Below are 18,206 nucleotides of genomic sequence, written 5' to 3' on the forward strand. Positions count from 1 at the left end.
CTTACCCTCGTCTTTATTTTTAGGACCCTTAAGTTTCTTACCCTTATCTTTAAATTTATCTCTTCCTATCGGCTTAAGCTTTTGGGGTAACTGATGATTTAATATGGTATCAGAGCCAAAAATTAACTCTGTTATTTTACTCCCCATTTCAATTAAATATTTCACGTATCAAACCTCACCTAAAAAAAAAAGGTTTGAACCTACACGTGAGGGGTGTTAAAGTAATAGTTAAGTAATTAAATTTACCTATTCCAATCAGCTTAAGCTTTTGAAACAATTTGTGGTTTAACAGGAAAAAGTTCAAAAATTCTAGGGGTTGCCAGGGTCCCATGTTATAACCCATCTTTACAACATGAGTCTTGTCCCTGATACTGATAGTAACACTATTCAAACATCACTAAACATAACTATTTTATTTTATGAATACATCACTATTGAAGTCGCTTTAGAAGTTCAACATTTCCGGTATATTACAACCTACCCAAAATAACAACAATAAGAGGTTTTTCATCTGGATTTTCTAGCAACCGATGGAAGTTGTAAAATGCTATGGTAGATGCCAAACTCAATACCTTTCTGTTGATGGTTTGTAGAATTTGTTGTACAACAATTTGTTATTCTTCAGATCTTTCTTTTTTCTTTATCCTGTTGCTCTGATACAACGGGAAGAAAACGTTCATAGGATGTATCGGAAAAGGTGAAAATACGATGGAGGGGGCACAGAAATTTTTTTAAAAAAAAAAAACACATAAAAACTAATTCATGGTGAAGAGAGTTGCATTGTTTATAAAGTTCTCACCTGTGTGGAGGGTGATCACACCTAATTCATCAGAATTATCCTACCAAAACTTGTCATTCTTGTTCTTTCCACGTTCTGTTTGATTCACCAGCTTTCTAAAGTATTACAGCATCATGCCAAGCTACGGAGAGACAAGAGAGAACATAAAACCTGTTGTGTTTTATTAAAGAGGAAGTCTCTTTTATTTAAGGTTGGTACTCCAGGCTCCAGCATATATATACATATCGCACACGCACATATACATACATATCATACATATACGTACCCCGCTATCTACTAAAAACTAGTCTTCCATCAAACACCTCCGATCCATCGATAAAAAAAAAAAACCTCTTCACTCAAAAGCACGACCGCCACGACCACCTTCCTCTTGCTGTTTGTTTGGTCCTGGGAAGAAGAACGCCTGGTCTTGGTTCTTGAAGATCCTTTCCACCTCTCTCGATGGCAAGTTAAAGGCCAGCTCTTTCGCCTCCCTCTCAAACTCATTCACAATGTTCCCTTTCCCTAAATCACATCAACACCATTAATCCACCACAATATGAGAGAGAGAGAAGAATAATATCTTATAATATATATTAAATTATTCCAATTTGCTTGATTTTTTGAACACCCAATTAAATATTTTGCGGTGATTTAAGAGATACCTGCGAGAGGGAACCTAGAGTTGCCATGGGCGTTGACCTCGAAGCAGAGGACCTGCAGGTTATTATTCTGGGAAGCAATAACTGCAACCGGATGGCCAGCCGGAGCTACAAACACCACGCCGCGTCTCAAGCGTGCGCTAATCTTCTGGTAGCTTCCAGAGGAAGAAGAAAGATGGGGACAAGCCATTTCAAAGAACCCTTCACCTTCAACTACAACAGAGATCTTTGTTGCCCTCGAGTTGTAGTAGGGACCAGCCATAGATCCCTGTATATATATTTCAAAATTCACAACAAAAATGAGAAAAGAAACAACTTGGAAGAAGAAGAAGAAGAAGAAGAAGAAGAAAGAAGAGATTTTGATTTACTTTGGTTATGTTAGCGAAGGAGACCATGAGGTCAAGGTCTTGTAGCTGCTTGTGATCGTCAGGATGAGCTTCGTAGAGACGACCAAATTGGTTCGATTGAGAAGGGTGTTTGTGGAGAAGATTGATCGGACCGCTTGATTCGCCTCCAAAAGGCCAAATGCGAGGGGGGCCTTCCTCGTGTTGGCTCAAGGCCCTGATTTGCTCTCTTGATGCCTTCACAATGCTTCCTTTACTCTGTTCCCCAAACACCTTCTCCAGCTGCTCCCTTCGCACCTTCAAAGCCGCCTCAAGAACCTCCCAGCTGAACGCCCTGTAAAACGATTCTGGGTCTTCCCCACCAGCCCCATAGAATGCCTGCAACATCATTTTTTCCATTTTTATTTTGCTTTATTTTGTTGGAAATGAAAAAGGTACACACATTAATTATTTTACCTCAAAATGGCCAGGAGCAGAGACGGGTTGCAGGATTTTGACAATAAAGAGCTTCTCATTCTCATCCCTGTTGATCATATAAACAGGTGTCCCTGCTGGAATCCTTATGATGTCTCCATGTTCCACGTTAAAGCTCTCTCTTTTCTCCTCCCTCACCATTGTAATCGTTGCTCGCCCTGCTCATATAATATAAAAAAAATAAGCAAAAAGAAGACAACAAAAAATGGTGGAAAAGAAAATTACGTACCCTTGGCAACAAAGAGAACAAGTTCAGCATCGAAATGGGCTGGAGAAATGAACGTGTGAGGATTTGCTTCCAGAATCGCCAACCGAAAATTCTCAATCCCACTCAGCAATCTCGACCTCTTTGTGAAATTCTCAAGCACCTGCACTCTGCCTTCCTCTGTTTTAACTCTGGATTCAAAATGCTCATCTTGAAAAACATAAGGATTTTCCTCCTGCTCCTCCCCATAACTTTCCTCGCTACTATTGCCCTCCTCTTGTTGCCTTTCCCGCGCTTTTTCCTCACAAATCTGCTTGCAATCTCTCCTCTGTTGCTCATCGAACTGCCTTTCGTCCCTGCACTTGTGCTTGCATTTTTTGAGCTCCGGGTCCTCCTTGGGAAGAGCTAAAGCAGCAGTTACAAAAAGGAGAGAGAAAAGTAGGAGAGGTAAAGGAAGCTTAGCTTTGAGCGCCATAGTTGCGAAGATTTGTTGGTTTCTGGTGGAAGAGGGTGAAGATGGCGGTGGAATATTTATAGTGGGAGGAGAGGGAGATGGGTGGGGATGAGAATGGAGAAGGGAGGCCATGCATGAGGACGAGTGGAGCTTTCGTGTCAATCAAAGGACGACCAAGACTTTCCTTGTCTTGTAGCAAATCGAAGTTGGGGATTTTGGAGTTGGATCCGGCTTACAAGCAAAACGACGCCGTTGATTTGTCTTTGTCTGGAGTCTTCACGTGTACGGACACGGTTCAAATGGGAAGTGGCTTTAGTAAAGAAAAACAGAATAAAAGTAGCAAACGTCAAGCCGTCTTAGCTCAGCCGGTAGAGCGCATGGCTTTTAACCATGTGGTCGTGGGTTCGATTCCCACAGACGGCGTTTTTTTTTTGACACGTAATAGTTGTTTCCTAATTCTAATTTATTTACATCCGTCGTCTAGGAGTGTGTTCTTTAAAAAATAATTTGCGTTTTCAAACTAAATTGTAATTTTAGAATGATTGGAATTGCGATTTTAAAAACGTAAATTTTAAAATTATGAAAAAATTTGCGATTTTTATAAACTGATTAAGGGGTGCTTATTTGAAAAAGTATGAATTTAAATCAAAATCACGATTTCGCTTAAAACAATATTTTGCGCAATATTTACCTATTTGGCCATGAAACCGCAATTATATTCTAATGTTATCCAAACACTCAATTGATGTCCCCAAGAGGTAGCTCAATCGGCTTGGACCACGCTAGTTCGAATCTCCATCCCTCCTCTTGTGCAGACATGTCAAAAAAAAAAAAAAAACGCTCAATTGATAAAAAAAAAAATTTCTTCTTAACATGCCCCATTTTAAAAAGTAAGAATTTCTAAAACGCAATTTTTAAAATCACACTTATTGAAATCGAACTCCCACCCTAAATAAATTAAGTGGATGATTGAAAAAAAAAAAACCATGCCACTCACCCACGGAGTCATTTATCTAAACCACCTGTCTCAACCTTCAACCATTTTCATCACCTGGCCTCCCACTTCAAATCCCATGCCATCTATTTCTCTATCCAACCAACTCCCCCCACGTCCATTCCAAATCGCATTCTAACCCATCTAAAATCGTAAGAACAATCTAAAAGAATTGAATTTAGGTTTTTTTTTTTTTTTATGCTTTTTATGTATTTTTTTTTTTGTATTTTGTTTTGGGTTTATATCTCTCTGTTTATACTTTGTTAGATTTAGTGTTGGAGACTTCTAATTCGATCTTTGTGTTGGTCCTTCTTTCTTCTTCAGTTCTTAATTTGGACGTAGATACTACTTTAGACTCCTTGTAGTGATTGTTGTTTTTAAATGGGAATTCAAATTAATTCGCCTTAATCTGTACCCATTTACTTCTTTAAGCACTTCGTGCGGCTCTTTGAGAAGACCGAATCACTTATTTGACCAATTTTCTAACCTTTGTATATATTTCTATACTGTTTTATTTCGTTTTGGGTCTGTTGTTAAGAAATTCACCTCATTTTCAGTTTTTGATTCACCGCTCTCTTCTTTTCGAATCAAGAGTGGTAAAAATCCTTTCTAGTTACACTATATAAGGTGAATCGAGTCAAGTATATTGGGTTTACGGACAGCCTAAACTCATTCCTGACCCAATTCTTTCGAAATTTCAAAATATTCCCCGTCTCCACAACTAGTTGAGGGTGAGGTGTGGAGACGGGATGGATGGATGAGTAAAGTGAGTGAGTGGTTGATGGGTGGGTGAGTGAAAGAATAAGGAGATGTTTAAAATTTGTCAATGGAGATATTTACTGCCAGACTTATGCTGCTGCAGATTTAATATGTAGTGCAAAAAACTCATAATACTTCAAAGAGCATACATAAAAAAGCTTAAAAAAAAAAATAGTCACATTACTACTAAAAATGAACTATATATTATGAGAATAAATGGCTGTTACAAAATTATTTTAGCATGTTCCAGCTACATTTTGCAAATCAATACATTAGGAGGGGAAGAAATTTTGCAACTCCTCCCCACAACTTTATGGTATTATTTATCTCCTTCCCTGTATTTTCCTTTGGAATAAGACTTTTACGCTCTTGCTCTTGCTCAATGCAAATTGATGTTAAGTTTTTCTGCACAAAAATAAATAATATTATCAATACTAGTTTGCGCAGTGTTCAAATAATATTCATAGAATTAATTAGTTGGGTTTTGTTAAAAAAAAAAAATTATATTCGAAAAGGTTAATTACCAGCTTGTTCCTTATCCTCACACTCATTTTCACACTTGATTTCACATAGACTGTTATGATTGGCTTCTGCAATGCATTCTGTTTTGCAGGTGTTGAAGCATGACTTGAACTTGTCCTTGTCGGCCTGGGGGGTAGCCTCGTGGAGGCTGAATGCTGCAACGACCACAATGCACATAAGAAACAATGCAACGAGCTTGTTTGCCATTATTGTCTCTACGGGTTGGTGTTTATTTTGGTAGTGTTTTTTCTTCTTTTTCTTTGCTTGGGTGCTCAGTGGGGATGGATATGTGTGGCGGTAGGTGTATATATACAGGGGTTCTTGCAAGGTTGTTTCTCTTTTTATGGGGTGCTACCTTCAACCATGGGAAAGTTTGTGGTTATACACATCTAAAAACTTGGGTGTTTGAATGATTCAATTTTGTCTAATTTTGGCTTTTTATCTGAAAATCATGGAAAAACGGTTCTTTGGACATCTTTCTTCGAAAAACAAGCTTCCAAAAAAAGAAAGTTCTCTCTCTCTCACACACGCACTTACGTAGTTTATTATGCTTCATTCTTAGCGATTGCATGTGAGTTGGTTTTTTCGATTAGGAACATTTTGGTCCAACAGATTTAGCTATGTAAACTGAAACATAGTACTCTAACATATGTTAGTCTTTTAGAAGTCATATAAAAATATAATGGAAGATCGTAACATCATCCATTATATTTTTATATAACTTCTAAAAGACAAACATATGTTATATAAAAACATATAACATATGTTAGAGTACTATGATCACATGGTTTAATTACAATCTTAACTATATGTATATAAACTCGATCTAGAGCACCATCCCCTTATACCGGTTTTTAAGAGTGAATTATACCCAAAGTTTATATCATTTGATATCAGAGGCAGATTCCATGTCATAGGTTTGAGTCACGGAAGTGGCAACCTATGAGATTGAGTGGGCTGCCATGGATATCGAATTCGGAAGTGTGGTAGTATATTACGATCCATAGTGTCTCACATCACATGGTTTAAGTACAATCTTAATTATATGTATATAAGCTCTTGGATACCCTCTCATTGCAAGCCGGCTTTTAATGGTGAATTCAAAGAATTGTAAATCTTCTTTTGAAAACAATCAATAAAAGAAACACATATAAAACAACAATTTCTTTCTTTGAAAATCGTCATGTGACATATGCTTTAATTTTATTTTAAAATGACTTACCCCAATCCCAACACACAACTCAAACAATTAAATAACATGTTTGGGAAAAGAATACAAAAATAAACATGATTACATAGTTTGTAGGTTTTACCTTGAGAAAAAAGAGTTGAAGGAACGATATTATGTTATACCTTTTGGATTGACAAAAATCGCCGGTTTTGGGTTCTTCTCTCATCTCGTCTTTGCTCTAGCACCCTTAGAGGTTGAAAACTCAAGGAACAAGTTTTCTCTAAAGTTCTTTGGGTTAAAAATGGTTGAGTTTTTAGGGTTTTGCATGCTCACAATCGAGTTTCTGCCACAACATGTTCGATCCTCTAAATGGGAGGTTCGAAGCTTTGCAGGTTCGATCCTCCCATTGAGGGGTTAATTTAATTAATTAATTTATTTTTTATTTTTTTTAAATCACAAGATCATTTCCGGAAATACACTTTTTTTTTTTTTGAAATCACATGTATTTTTAAATAGTTTATTTTTTAAAAGAATTTTATTTCTTGGGATGTTACATTGAACTACCCCGCAGATGGTCAAGTGGTGGTCCGGCAACTGCCTTCAACCATATCTGGAGCAACCGAACCACCCCAAAGCCATTGGGGATGGTTCAACTATCCTCTCAATTTTTTTGGCCATTTGGGATGCCCAAGCAACCCCTAAATGACCAATATATATATATATATATATATATATATATATATAAAAAAAAGGGGGTGGCCAACCTCCCCCAATAAAAAAAATATAGTTTTTACTTTTTTTTAGAATATATAAAACTTATTAGTTGGGAGAAAAATACATTTTACCATCATAAAGTATCAACATATTTGCGTTTTGGAGCATAATGTCTAAAAATCGTCAAAAAACCCCTACAATGTATCTGACGTTGGCAAAAAATACCATCCGTCTATTTCAACAGAAAGCAAGTCACGTGCATGGCACGTGACCTTTTTCAACCAAAATTTTCGAAAATGGCCTTGGGGGTAAAGTCTAAACATAAATGACTTTGGGCGGGTAGTGTAAACATAAATAAATAAAAACACTAAAAATAAAAATTAAAACTAAAAATTTTATGTTCAAATTTTTTTTAAAAAAAAAAAAACTAAACCTAAACTAAAGAAAAAAAAAATTAAACCTAAACTTAAAACAAAAGGTTTATATACAATTTTTTTTTTTTTTTAAAAAAAAAAACACAACCTAAAACATACACACAAAAAAAAAATGTGGGAGGTGGCCGAGCCATTTTAGGGTGGCTCGGCCCCCTCAATTTGGCCAACAAGGTGGCTTGGCTATCCATATTCGACCGGCATGGGGTACTGAACCACCTATGTGTCCCATGGGGGTAGTTTGACCAGCCCCATATGCCCAGATGTGGGTGGCCGAAATCACCCCGAATGGGTTTGGGGGTGGCCAAGCTAGTTTGGAGGTGGGTTGGCCAAAGGGGATGGCTCGGAGTAATTTTAGAAGTCCCACTTATATCCCTCAAAGAATGATATGGCTATTAAAATCACAATTCGATCAAAATCCAATAATGATCAATCACAAGCCCAATAGTGATTTTAATAGCCACATCATTCTTGGAGGGACTTAAGAGGGACACAAGATGAGTCGTTCTGGCGAGATCGGGCCTACCGAACTTCCAAAAAAAAGTTATCATTCATTAGTGAACATAGGGGGGGCAAACGAACTCGAATCACTTTGTGGCACCCTCCGACATGATCGCCTCAAAGTTTTACACAAGCTTATAAATTTTCGTGCCAAACAATTCCGGGTTAGCACTTGAGCATTCTGTTAGCCCATAGGCTTTGGTCTTACTTGTGAAAATACAACTTATCCGATTGGCCCGAAATTTTACGAGCGTGTGCAGTTGTTCGAGGTTATCATGTCGACAGGTAATAAGAAGAGATTCGAGTCGTTCCGGCGGGATCGGGGCTACCGAACTTCCAAAAAAGGTTATCGTTCATTAGTGAACTAGGGGAGCAAATGAACTCAAATCACTTCGTGGCACCCTCCGACGTGATCACCTCGAAGTTTTGCACAAGCTTGTAAATTTTCATGCCAAACAATTAAAGGTTCGCACTTGACCATTTTGTCAGGCCCATGGGCTTTGGTCCTAGTTGTGAAAATACAACTTATCTGATTGACCCGAAATTTTACGAGCTTATGCAGTTGTTCAAGGCGATCATGCTGACAAGTGGTAAGAAGAGATTCGAGTCGTTCCAGCGAGATCGGGGCTACCGAACTTTCAGAAAAAGTTATCGTTCATTGGTGAACTAGGGGGCAAATGAATTCGAATCCCATCGTGGCACCCTCCGATATGATCGCCTCGAAGTTTTGCACAAGTTCGTAAATTTTCGTGCCAAAAAATTACAAGTTCGCACATGACCATTTTGTTAGGCCCATGGGCTTTGGTCCTAGTTGTGAAAATACAACTTCATCCCATTGGCCCGAAATTTTACGAGCGTGTGCAATTATTCGAGACGATCATGTCGACGGGTGGCATAATGAGATTCGAGTCATTCCGGCGGGATCAGGGCTACCGAGCTTTCAGAAAAAATTATCGTTCATTAGTGAACTAGGGGGAAAAACGAACTCGAATCACTTCGTTGCACCCATCGACATGATCGCCTTGAAGTTTTGTACAAGCTCGTAAATTTTCGTGACAAACAATTCCGAGTTCGCACTTGACCATTTTGTTAGGCCCATGGGCTTTGGTCTTAGTTGTGAAAATACAACTTCATTCGATTTATCTGCAATTTTACGAGCAAGTGTAGTTGTTCGAGGCAATCATGTCGACGGGTGGCACGAAGAGATTCGAGTCGTTCTGGTGGGATCGGGGCTACTGAACTTTCAATAAAAGTTATCGTTCATTAGTGAACATAAGGGGGCAAACGAACTCGAATCACTTCATTGCACCCGCTAACATGATTGCCTTGAAGTTTGGCACAAGCTCGTAAATTTTCGTGCCAAACAATTCTGGGTTCACACTTGACCATTTTGTTAGGCTCATGGGCTTTGGTCCTAGTTGTGAAAATATAACTTCTTCTGATTTGCCCGCAATTTTACGAGCCTGTGCAATTGTTCAAGGCGATCTTTTCGACGGGTGGCACGAAGAGATTCGAGTCGTTCTAGTGGAATCGGGGCTACTGAACTTCCAAAAAATATTATTGTTCATTAGAGAGCATAGAAGGACAAACAAACTCAAATTACTTCGTGGCACCCACCGACATGATCGTATCGAAGTTTTACACAAGCTCGTAAATTTTCGTGCCAACAATTTCGGGTTCACACTTGAGCATTTTGTTAGTCCCATGGGCTTTGGTCCTAGAATCCTAGTTGTAAAAATACAACTTCATCCGACTGGCTCAAAATTTTACGAGCATGTGTAGTTGTTCTAGGCGATCTTGTCGACAGGTTACACGAAGAGTTTCAAGTCATTCCAGGGAGATCGGGGCTACCGAACTTCCAGAAAGAAGTTATCGTTCATTAGTGAGCATAGGAGGGCAAACGAACTCGAATCACTTCATGGCACCCTCCGAAATGATCTCTTCGAAGTTTTGCACAAGCTCCCAAATTTTCGTGTCAAACAATTCCGAGTTCATACTTAACTATTTTGTTAGGCCCACGGGATTTGGTCATAGTTGTAAAAATACGACTTCATCCGATTTGCCCGCAATTTTACATGCGTGTGCAGTTGTTCAAGGCGATCTTGTCGATTAGGGGAACGAAGAGATTCAAGTCATTCCGCCGGGATAGGGGCTATCGAACTTCACTAACTTGATCGCATCGAAGTTTTGCATAAGCTCGTAAATTTTCGTGCCAAACAATTTCGAATTCGCATTTGACCATTTACAGTGTACATTTCATTCCACAGGTTTATTGTCTAATTTAACCCTAAACCTTAATGATAGGGTTGACATTACAAATTAACTGTTATAACATGGTAAGCCAATATTGACACCTTTTAAATTATAAGAGTACAATTACAAAAGTGTCTAAATATATTCAACTTAAGTACCTTAAAAAGAAAAAAAAGAAAAAAAAAAGAAACGAAAAAAAAAGCGTCTTTGCATTATTATTTTTTTAGAAGTCTCTTCATTTTTCTGCATTTTCCACCTCCTTAGTGAGGCTTCCCCTCCGCCTAAAGCGGTCATTTCCCTCCCCCCCTCCATTGCCCATTCTATTTTTCTTCCTTTTTTTCCCCTGAGCAGCAATGTCGCTGTTCTGCCACTTTCAGTCCACTCCACCCCGCCTGGTCGGCCACCTTTGGCCTCGCTCCACCCCTGCAGTCACGTTGTTCTCGATTCTACGATGGTTCTCAACTTTGGAATTCTCCCAGCCAAATCTGTCAGCCTCCATTCCTACACTGCTCCAACGCGCCCCACCAGGGTCTTTCTCATCCTCCCAGCTTCTCGTCGAAGTCTTTGTCACCCTATTCCAGCCACCACTCGTCGCCGCGTGGATCACACGCGCCTGAGCGTGGATCACACGCACCGCTGCATGTTCTTCGAGCTACTGCCAAAAGCTCTCTCGCCAGCCTCCACCCGTCGTGTCGTCTGTTCCAGCCGCTGTTCAGTAGGCTTTTTTCTTGTTTTTTTTTTTTTTTTTTCATGTATTTTTATTTTCTTTGTATTTTGCAGCTCTTTTGTTGTTTGCTACTTGTTGATTTTGTGGGTTGCTGTCTCCATGGTGTTTGGTGTTTTGATCATTTTGTCGAGATTTTTGTAACCGAATATGTGTTGGTTCTTCTCCTTCCATCAATCTCTACATCAGACTATGACAGTGCATTTTTGTCTCAGCCTGTTCGTCGTGGTTGTTGTTGGTTTCAAATGGGGGTTCAAATAGGCTTGCTTTAATCTGTGCCCATTTTGCTTCTCTAACTGCCTTGTGCAGCCCCTTAAGAGGACCAAGTCATTTGTTTGTCCTATTTCCTAGTTATTGTAATTATTTATACTCTGTTTTAGTTTGTTTTGGATATGTTGTTGGGGAGCCCACCCCAATTTCGTTTTTAGGATCTCCCACTTCTTCTTCAATTCGGATTAGAAATGAGAAAGATCATTCCCTGTAACCATTTCCTTATTTAATTTTTTTAAAAAAAATCATATCTCCTATAAAAGTAATAAACGGTCCATATTAAAGGTGATCAAATCGCAAAGATTCATGCCTATAGACTATAGTGGCCTAAAAGAAAACTTGAATGAATGAGATACAAAGTTATGTGAATAATTGAATTAGATATGGAAAATCTGATGCTTCATTGGATACTTATAAGTCGATTGTGAATACACAATATCTATTACAGTATTACACCCAACACTTAACCCATTGATGGAGCTCCAAACAAATTAACATAAAACAAATATATTATCTCAATCCAGAAAAAGAAAGAAAATCAAATCAAATATATATAGAAGGAAGCTACTTAATTAATTAGAATGACTTAAAAATCATAGCTCCTAGAAGTAGTAGTAGGAGAGGTGCTGGGTATACAGAAGATGGAGCAGATGTCGATGGTGTCAGCACTGGTCGTTTTGCTGGAGTAGTAGTTGTTGTTGTAGGGGCTTCTGCTTCCACCGGTGGGGATGCTGGTGTTTCAGATTCCGGTGCCGGAGCTAGAGCCTCTGCTTTAGAAGCTGTCCAACAGGAAAAGAAAAGAAAAACTTTCATTGTTAAGGTTTCATGCATGCACAACTTTGGGGATGTTATTTGTAATTCATATTTCATATATATATTGGAACAATAATAATGATATTTAATTGGTTATTATACAACTATCATATAACTAAAATGATATAGAAGTAAAAATCTACTTTGAATCAACAATGACTTGTAAACTAAAAAAAAAAGTTTACTAAATAACATTACTTATCAAAACAATATACTTAAAAGTACTAAACTTCTTTAGCGAGATCAAAATTAATTACCCCGTGGACTAAAAGGAGAAGCCGCTATAGATGGAGGTGGCTGAGCTGGTCCAAGTGAGATAGGACCTGTCAAATAAAGTTATAGTGAAAACTTTTCTCAATAGTGTTGATAGATATATACAGTGGTAACATTTATAACTTTCTTAGCAAATATTAACATTTTTATACACTTTACTATTTTAGTTGTTACTCTCGTTCAGAATACATAAATCCGACTCAGCATTTTAGTTATTCACTTTCACTTTTTCATTTAAATTATTATTATTTCTTTAATTACTCTCAATATTCTCAAACAAAAGAGGGAATCAGATTGATTTTTTTAGCTATTGTTGCTACATCCCAATAAGAACACTTCAACACAAGTGTGGATGTTGAATTTTTCAATACCTGGAGAAGGTAGAGGAGAACCAGAGGCTGCAAAATGAAATGAAATTTACCATGATCAGATTTCTTTAGCATTTGAGTTGAGCAGTAAGAGACATATATATATATATATATATATATATAGCCATTAGATTTGTGGACAATAGTGGATCCCACAAATTCAGAGGTTGGTTTATTAAATTTATAAAAAAAAATATGGACAAATTATTAACACCACCTTTACACTGAGCGGACACGCTGGCCATGTTACAGGCTCGAGGGAGGGAGAGAGCTAGAGTTCGGTTAATGGGTAGTTGAACAGGGACATTGGCAGTTATAAGAAGACAAGCGCAGTCCACGCTAGTGCTCATCAGCGTCTGCAACGAAGCACAACAGCCCGTTGTCGGTGTTGAGCCGTTGTTGGTGCTTCCGGTAATGAAGTTAAAACATGGGGTGAAGCTGCTGAGCATTGACGTCGTGCATGGTGTGCTAATCTGCCCGTTAACCGATATTGCAGAAATGAGTAAAAGAGTTGCTAATATTGCAGTATCCATGATTTCAGTGTGGAGAAATGGGTTGCTTGATCGGATTGGTTGATGATGATGAAGAGGTTTATTTATACATTGGGTTTTAAGGAATTAATTTGAAGGAAAGTAAGAACAGGTAGATTTGAAGCGGGTTTTGGAGTTCAACGACTCTTAACTAACATCCATGCATGTTTGAAGCAATCCATTTTTGTCTTTAGTTAGGTATGTTAGTTATAGCTTCCTTTCGTTTTAATTCATTTGGCCAAAAGGAAATTAAGGAGCAGTTATAGCTTCGGACTTTTTAATTTTTTAATTTTTTAATTTTTTTAATTTTTTTTAGATTTTGTTCATCTAAAGTGAAAGAAAAAAAAAATTGTTAAATTATTATTTATTTGAAAAGCTGAAACTTATAGAAATTTGTTGATTTTTAATTATTTAATTAATATTTTAATATTTTTCCACACATATATGCTCAAGCTTTAATAAGTGATGCTTAACACGTAAAATATTTAGGCCTCGTTTGGTTTATGGGTTGTCTAGTCCATTGAAAAATGATTAGCTACCACTGGAAATAGAAGAATGTAGAATAGATTAGTAATTCATATTCTTTTGTTTGGTTGTAACGCTGGAATAGACTAGCTAAACATATTCCTTCGTTTGGTACAATGTAATATGTTAGTAAATAAAATCGTATTGTGATCTTATTTCCTAAAATATTTCCATGATTTTTCAATTATTCCTTTTTTAAAAAAAAAATATAAACAACTATACAGAATCAAACTCGATCTTGAATTCTAATGTCAATCAAACTCAATCAAGAAAAATAAACAGTACAGAAATTAAAAAAAGAAAAAAAAGAAAAAAGAGAGTGACCGAGAAACAAAATCAAAGAGAAACGTTACAGAGAATCAAAAGTAATAAAAAATAAATAAATAAATAAATAAATAAGAGAGAGAGAAACAGTCAAACAGTACAGAAAAAGAGAGACGGAGAAACAAAATCAAGAAAAATAAACGGTATAGAAATTTTTAAAAAAAAAAAAAAAAAAAAAAAAACAGAGAGACGAAGCAACAAAATCAAAGAAATGTTGTAGAGAATCAAAAGAAATCAAAAAAATAGAATAAAAAAAAAAACTGAGAGATAACGATTAAAAAAAAAAAAAAAGGAGAGAGAAAGAAAAAAAAATTGAGAGAGAAGAAAAAAAAAATCCAAGAAGCAGATAGAGAACGAAATAACCAAGAAAAAAGAGAACGAAGAGAAAAGAAGGGGAGAGAGATACCTTGCGCAGAGCGATTCTTGCAGTTTGCACTAAGAGAGTCGCTTTGAGAGATGGAGATCGTGAGAGTCTCGTGGGTGTAAGAAGGGTAGGGTTTTTTTTTTAGCAATTTTACACGTTAATTTTAATCGCACAGTAATAGATTAGCTAAGCCACTCATTTTTTAGTGGCTTAACTAACTCTGTGTGTATGAAATTAGTAGTTCCATGGGAATAGACTATTCCCAGGAATAGAGTATTACCAAATAAAGGACTAGTTATACCTAGTATTAACTAGTCCAATCCAAGGATCTAATCCGCAAACCAAACGTAACCTTAATTAAAATGAGAAGTGAATAAGGCAGATAAAGTTTGAACTCAATACCATGTTTAAGAGGAAAATCCAAGCTTTCATTCAAATCATAATAACTTAACACTTTTAATGATTACAAAATCAGGAATAAAAGCTAGGTAGTCTTCCCACCCAAATTTGCTCCAACGAACGTTAAATTGCTTCCCTTTTAACGTGCCTCAGGGTCAATATATAATTAGAGACGGCCTAAGTAGTATGTACGCATCCTCAATTAAATGCCCATATTGACTCCAACATTGTGCTTCCATCTCCAGAACATCAACCTCCAATATTATATTCAAAAGGCCTAAATCTTTAGAAAATTCTACCGCTTTTCAAGTTGCATAAGCCTCTGCAACAATATGATCAACAATATATATAGGACTTAATGGAGCACATGGTTGTCAAAACATGCCCCTAGCTCGTAATCTCTAAAAATGACCCCCACCCACACCATTTTCCTTCATTTGTTTATCGTCGCATCCCAATTAACTTTAATCAATCTACAAGGCGAAAAAGACCCACTTTAATTTGAAACTTCTATATTTCAGTCTTGCACTTTGAATTAGCGTGGACGGATGAATGAACTTTCCTCCAAACACTATTGTATCTCTGCAAAACCATATTTTTCTCACTATAGTTGCCATGAGTTCTACTTCTTTCTTATCCAATTCCACATCCTAAAAAGCTTAAAGTAATTATAAAAATTAATTAATTTTTAATAATTTAATATATATTCTAATAAAAGCTAAAAACGAATGGCCCATCCCATTTCATCCAATTTGTGCCATTAGTTGAGCTGCTTGCTTAAAAAACTAACAGTGGCCAGAGCATTGACGTATCAGTTGACGTTGATCGATATTAGTTCACCATACGTATAGATAATATCAATATATACAACCGTCCACAAGTTAAAAATGGGAAAGTATTCGAGTACGTCACTCTTTTTGCCGCTATTTGCTACTAAAATAGGTCAGTTAAAAGTGAATAACTTCAATTTGGTGGTGGTGTAAATTAGGCGTCCATTAAAGCTATCGACTTGATCGGTTTTTGAGACTTTTATTTTTGGGGTTCGGAAGTGGGTGAGTGGTGGGCGTTGAGTTAGAATGAATAGAAAAGTCCATGACATTGATTTGAATTAAAGATATAATATTTTCATCTCTATTGTATTTGATGTATCAAATATTTTTTATTGGATGCCGTAAAATCATGTCATGATATAAGGGACTCTCCAATTAAAATGTTTTTTTTTTTTTCAGGTCAATTAAAATGATTAATTAAATCCTAGATAATCTAAAATTTAGACATACTTTTAAGTCGTCAATACCCATGAAAGATTTAAATAAGTGCATCTTTTTTTTTCTTTGACATCTAGAAGATCTTTTAGTTATCACAACCACCCGTAGTTTAGTAGAAGTTGGCCACCCAAATATACCAATTTGTTTGTCCATTTCCACATAATTTTCCTACATAAATCTCATATTCTTTAATTTTGCTCCAACTCCAAATCTACTAACCTAAACAAACATCATAGACCTTAATTATCAGGCTGCAGCCAACATTAGTAAATGGCTTTCAAAGGGATTGAAATGGGTTTTGTAGTGGTCCTTGTGGCCATGCTTTCAGCTGGAGCCGGGGCTCAGTCGGGTTGCACTAGTGTTCTCTCAAATCTGTCCCCATGCCTCAACTACATAACGGGAAACTCATCAACCCCATCATCTTCATGCTGCTCTCAGCTCTCTAATGTCATTCAAACGTCACCGCGGTGCCTTTGCTCCGCCCTAAATGGTGGTGCTGCCTCCTTGGGTATTACTATAAATCAAACTCTAGCCCTATCGCTACCCACTGCTTGCAACATGCAAACTCCACCCATTAACCAGTGCAAAGGTGAGCCCAAGTAGTTTAACATGCATATAATTATTATCCTCACTGATTATTGAATCAAATCCATAATATATACACATTTTCGTTTAAGGCTCCATATCGTAAAATGTTTTTCGTATTTTCTGGTGTTTGATGTAACCGAAAATAATAATCAAATCGAAAATATTTTCGGTTTGATCGAAAAAAATAAATAAATAAATAAATCTTTAATTTTGAAAAATTGTTTTCGTAAACTATTTTTCGAGTTTGATTTTCTCATTCTCCACCCCTTGTATCACCGCCGACCTCTACCTGACTACCCCCAGATGGCCCAGATCACCATCGGAACTCCACCGGAAATCAAATTTTTAGGTTAATTATTTTTAATGATTTCATATTAATATTTTTATGTTATGAATAAAAATGAATTTTATAGGTTAATTAATATGATTGAATGAAAATATAAAAAATATTTATAATTTTTCATACCCACCAAACGCCAGAAGATGAATTCCCTAACAACATTTTTTGACCAAAAAAACATTACATGTCATTTTTTGGTTTGAAAACTAATATATATGCCATGGTAAAGCAGCCGCCAACGGACCACCAAGTTCAGGATCTCCCCCGGTAGGTTCTCCTGCAGGTGCAATTACTCCTTCAGCATCAGACACTCCTTCAGGTATATATATATATATATATATATAGGATGAATTAATAAACAACCTTTTCATAATTCAGTTTTATGTTGAGACAGTTTAAAAAACAAGTAACTTAATTATTGTCTTTTGGTAATTAAATGCAGGAACAGGGTCGAAAACAGTCCCATCATTAGACGGGGGTTTTTCCGATGGAAGTGTCGTCAAAGCGCCACTCCATTTGATGCTCTTCCTGCTCTTCATAATGTCTTGTGCTGAGACACTTCTGTTTTGAGTCTTCTTCTTCTTTCTGAATGAATCTTTAGTCCCTTGTAATTTTATGCTGTTGCGTTACTTGTAGAGAAATGTGCTTGTATTTTATTATTATTGTTTAATAAAAAAAAGTTGAGTGAAGAGTACTGCTTCTCTTGGAGATCGATTAGCTTAAGATGATATCGATTAGCCTAATAAATATATAATACAAAAAATCTTCCTGGTTTCATTTGAAATAATGAGAATCTTTGTCCTCAAAGGAGTAGATTGGCTTTATACCAATCCGGGTAATTGAGAATAAAAGTGATGAGAAACAAAAATGTTAGTAGTACTAGGGGTGGATAGATTTGTAATTTTCTGCACAGCCTATGAAATGATGTTGTCTCATGTTGGGTTGCCAACCACTTGCAACAAACGTACATTTCTCAGCAGGAAAATGCATAGCATGTGGTCTTTGTCTTTTTACAAGTACAATTACATGCATCTAAGATGTTACATGTTACAATAACATGTTACATGCATCTCTTTTTAACGAATAGTGATGCTTCTGCTATTATTAATCTCAAAAAAAGATCAATACAATCAAGGAAAGGGAACAACTGCATCCCTC

The 18,206-nt window shown here is 36.8% G+C and overlaps 4 protein-coding genes and 1 non-coding gene across 5 annotated transcripts; 2 read left to right on the top strand and 3 right to left on the bottom strand.

Annotated features, from left to right (window-relative positions):
* Nucleotides 1-950: 950 nt before the first annotated feature.
* LOC132168697 (vicilin Cor a 11.0101) lies at nt 951-2,980 on the bottom strand. Its single transcript, NM_001427878.1, is given in 5 exon segments — nt 951-1,303; nt 1,444-1,708; nt 1,809-2,162; nt 2,241-2,416; nt 2,488-2,980. Coding segments are annotated over 5 exon segments (1,416 nt in total). The 5' UTR covers nt 2,939-2,980; the 3' UTR covers nt 951-1,133.
* A 287-nt stretch (nt 2,981-3,267) lies between these two features.
* Nucleotides 3,268-3,340, top strand: TRNAK-UUU (transfer RNA lysine (anticodon UUU)). The gene has a single exon. It is a non-coding gene; the product is annotated as a tRNA-Lys (tRNA).
* Nucleotides 3,341-4,893: 1,553 nt separating this feature from the next.
* On the bottom strand, nt 4,894-5,449 carry LOC132173115 (uncharacterized). Its single transcript, XM_059584695.2, has 2 exons — nt 5,195-5,449; nt 4,894-5,075 (listed from the first exon to the last, which is right to left on the bottom strand). Exons 1-2 carry the CDS (start codon nt 5,397-5,399, stop codon nt 5,050-5,052), a joined length of 231 nt encoding a protein of 76 aa, XP_059440678.2. The 5' UTR covers nt 5,400-5,449; the 3' UTR covers nt 4,894-5,049.
* A 6,215-nt stretch (nt 5,450-11,664) lies between these two features.
* On the bottom strand, nt 11,665-13,251 carry LOC132172528 (non-specific lipid transfer protein GPI-anchored 16-like). The gene is made up of 4 exons (XM_059584043.2): nt 12,928-13,251; nt 12,714-12,740; nt 12,327-12,392; nt 11,665-12,035 (listed from the first exon to the last, which is right to left on the bottom strand). The coding sequence occupies exons 1-4, from the start codon at nt 13,241-13,243 to the stop codon at nt 11,833-11,835; spliced, it is 612 nt and encodes a 203-aa protein (XP_059440026.2). The 5' UTR covers nt 13,244-13,251; the 3' UTR covers nt 11,665-11,832.
* Nucleotides 13,252-16,344: 3,093 nt separating this feature from the next.
* Nucleotides 16,345-17,718, top strand: LOC132172332 (Bifunctional inhibitor/lipid-transfer protein/seed storage 2S albumin superfamily protein). Its single transcript, XM_059583813.2, has 3 exons — nt 16,345-16,709; nt 17,281-17,367; nt 17,491-17,718. Exons 1-3 carry the CDS (start codon nt 16,391-16,393, stop codon nt 17,616-17,618), a joined length of 534 nt encoding a protein of 177 aa, XP_059439796.1. The 5' UTR covers nt 16,345-16,390; the 3' UTR covers nt 17,619-17,718.
* Nucleotides 17,719-18,206: the final 488 nt, after the last annotated feature.

The sequence above is a fragment of the Corylus avellana genome, chromosome 1 (genome assembly GCF_965113065.1).
Source record: "Corylus avellana chromosome 1, dhCorAvel1.hap1.2, whole genome shotgun sequence".
In the NCBI taxonomy this organism is placed as follows: Eukaryota; Viridiplantae; Streptophyta; class Magnoliopsida; order Fagales; family Betulaceae; genus Corylus; species Corylus avellana.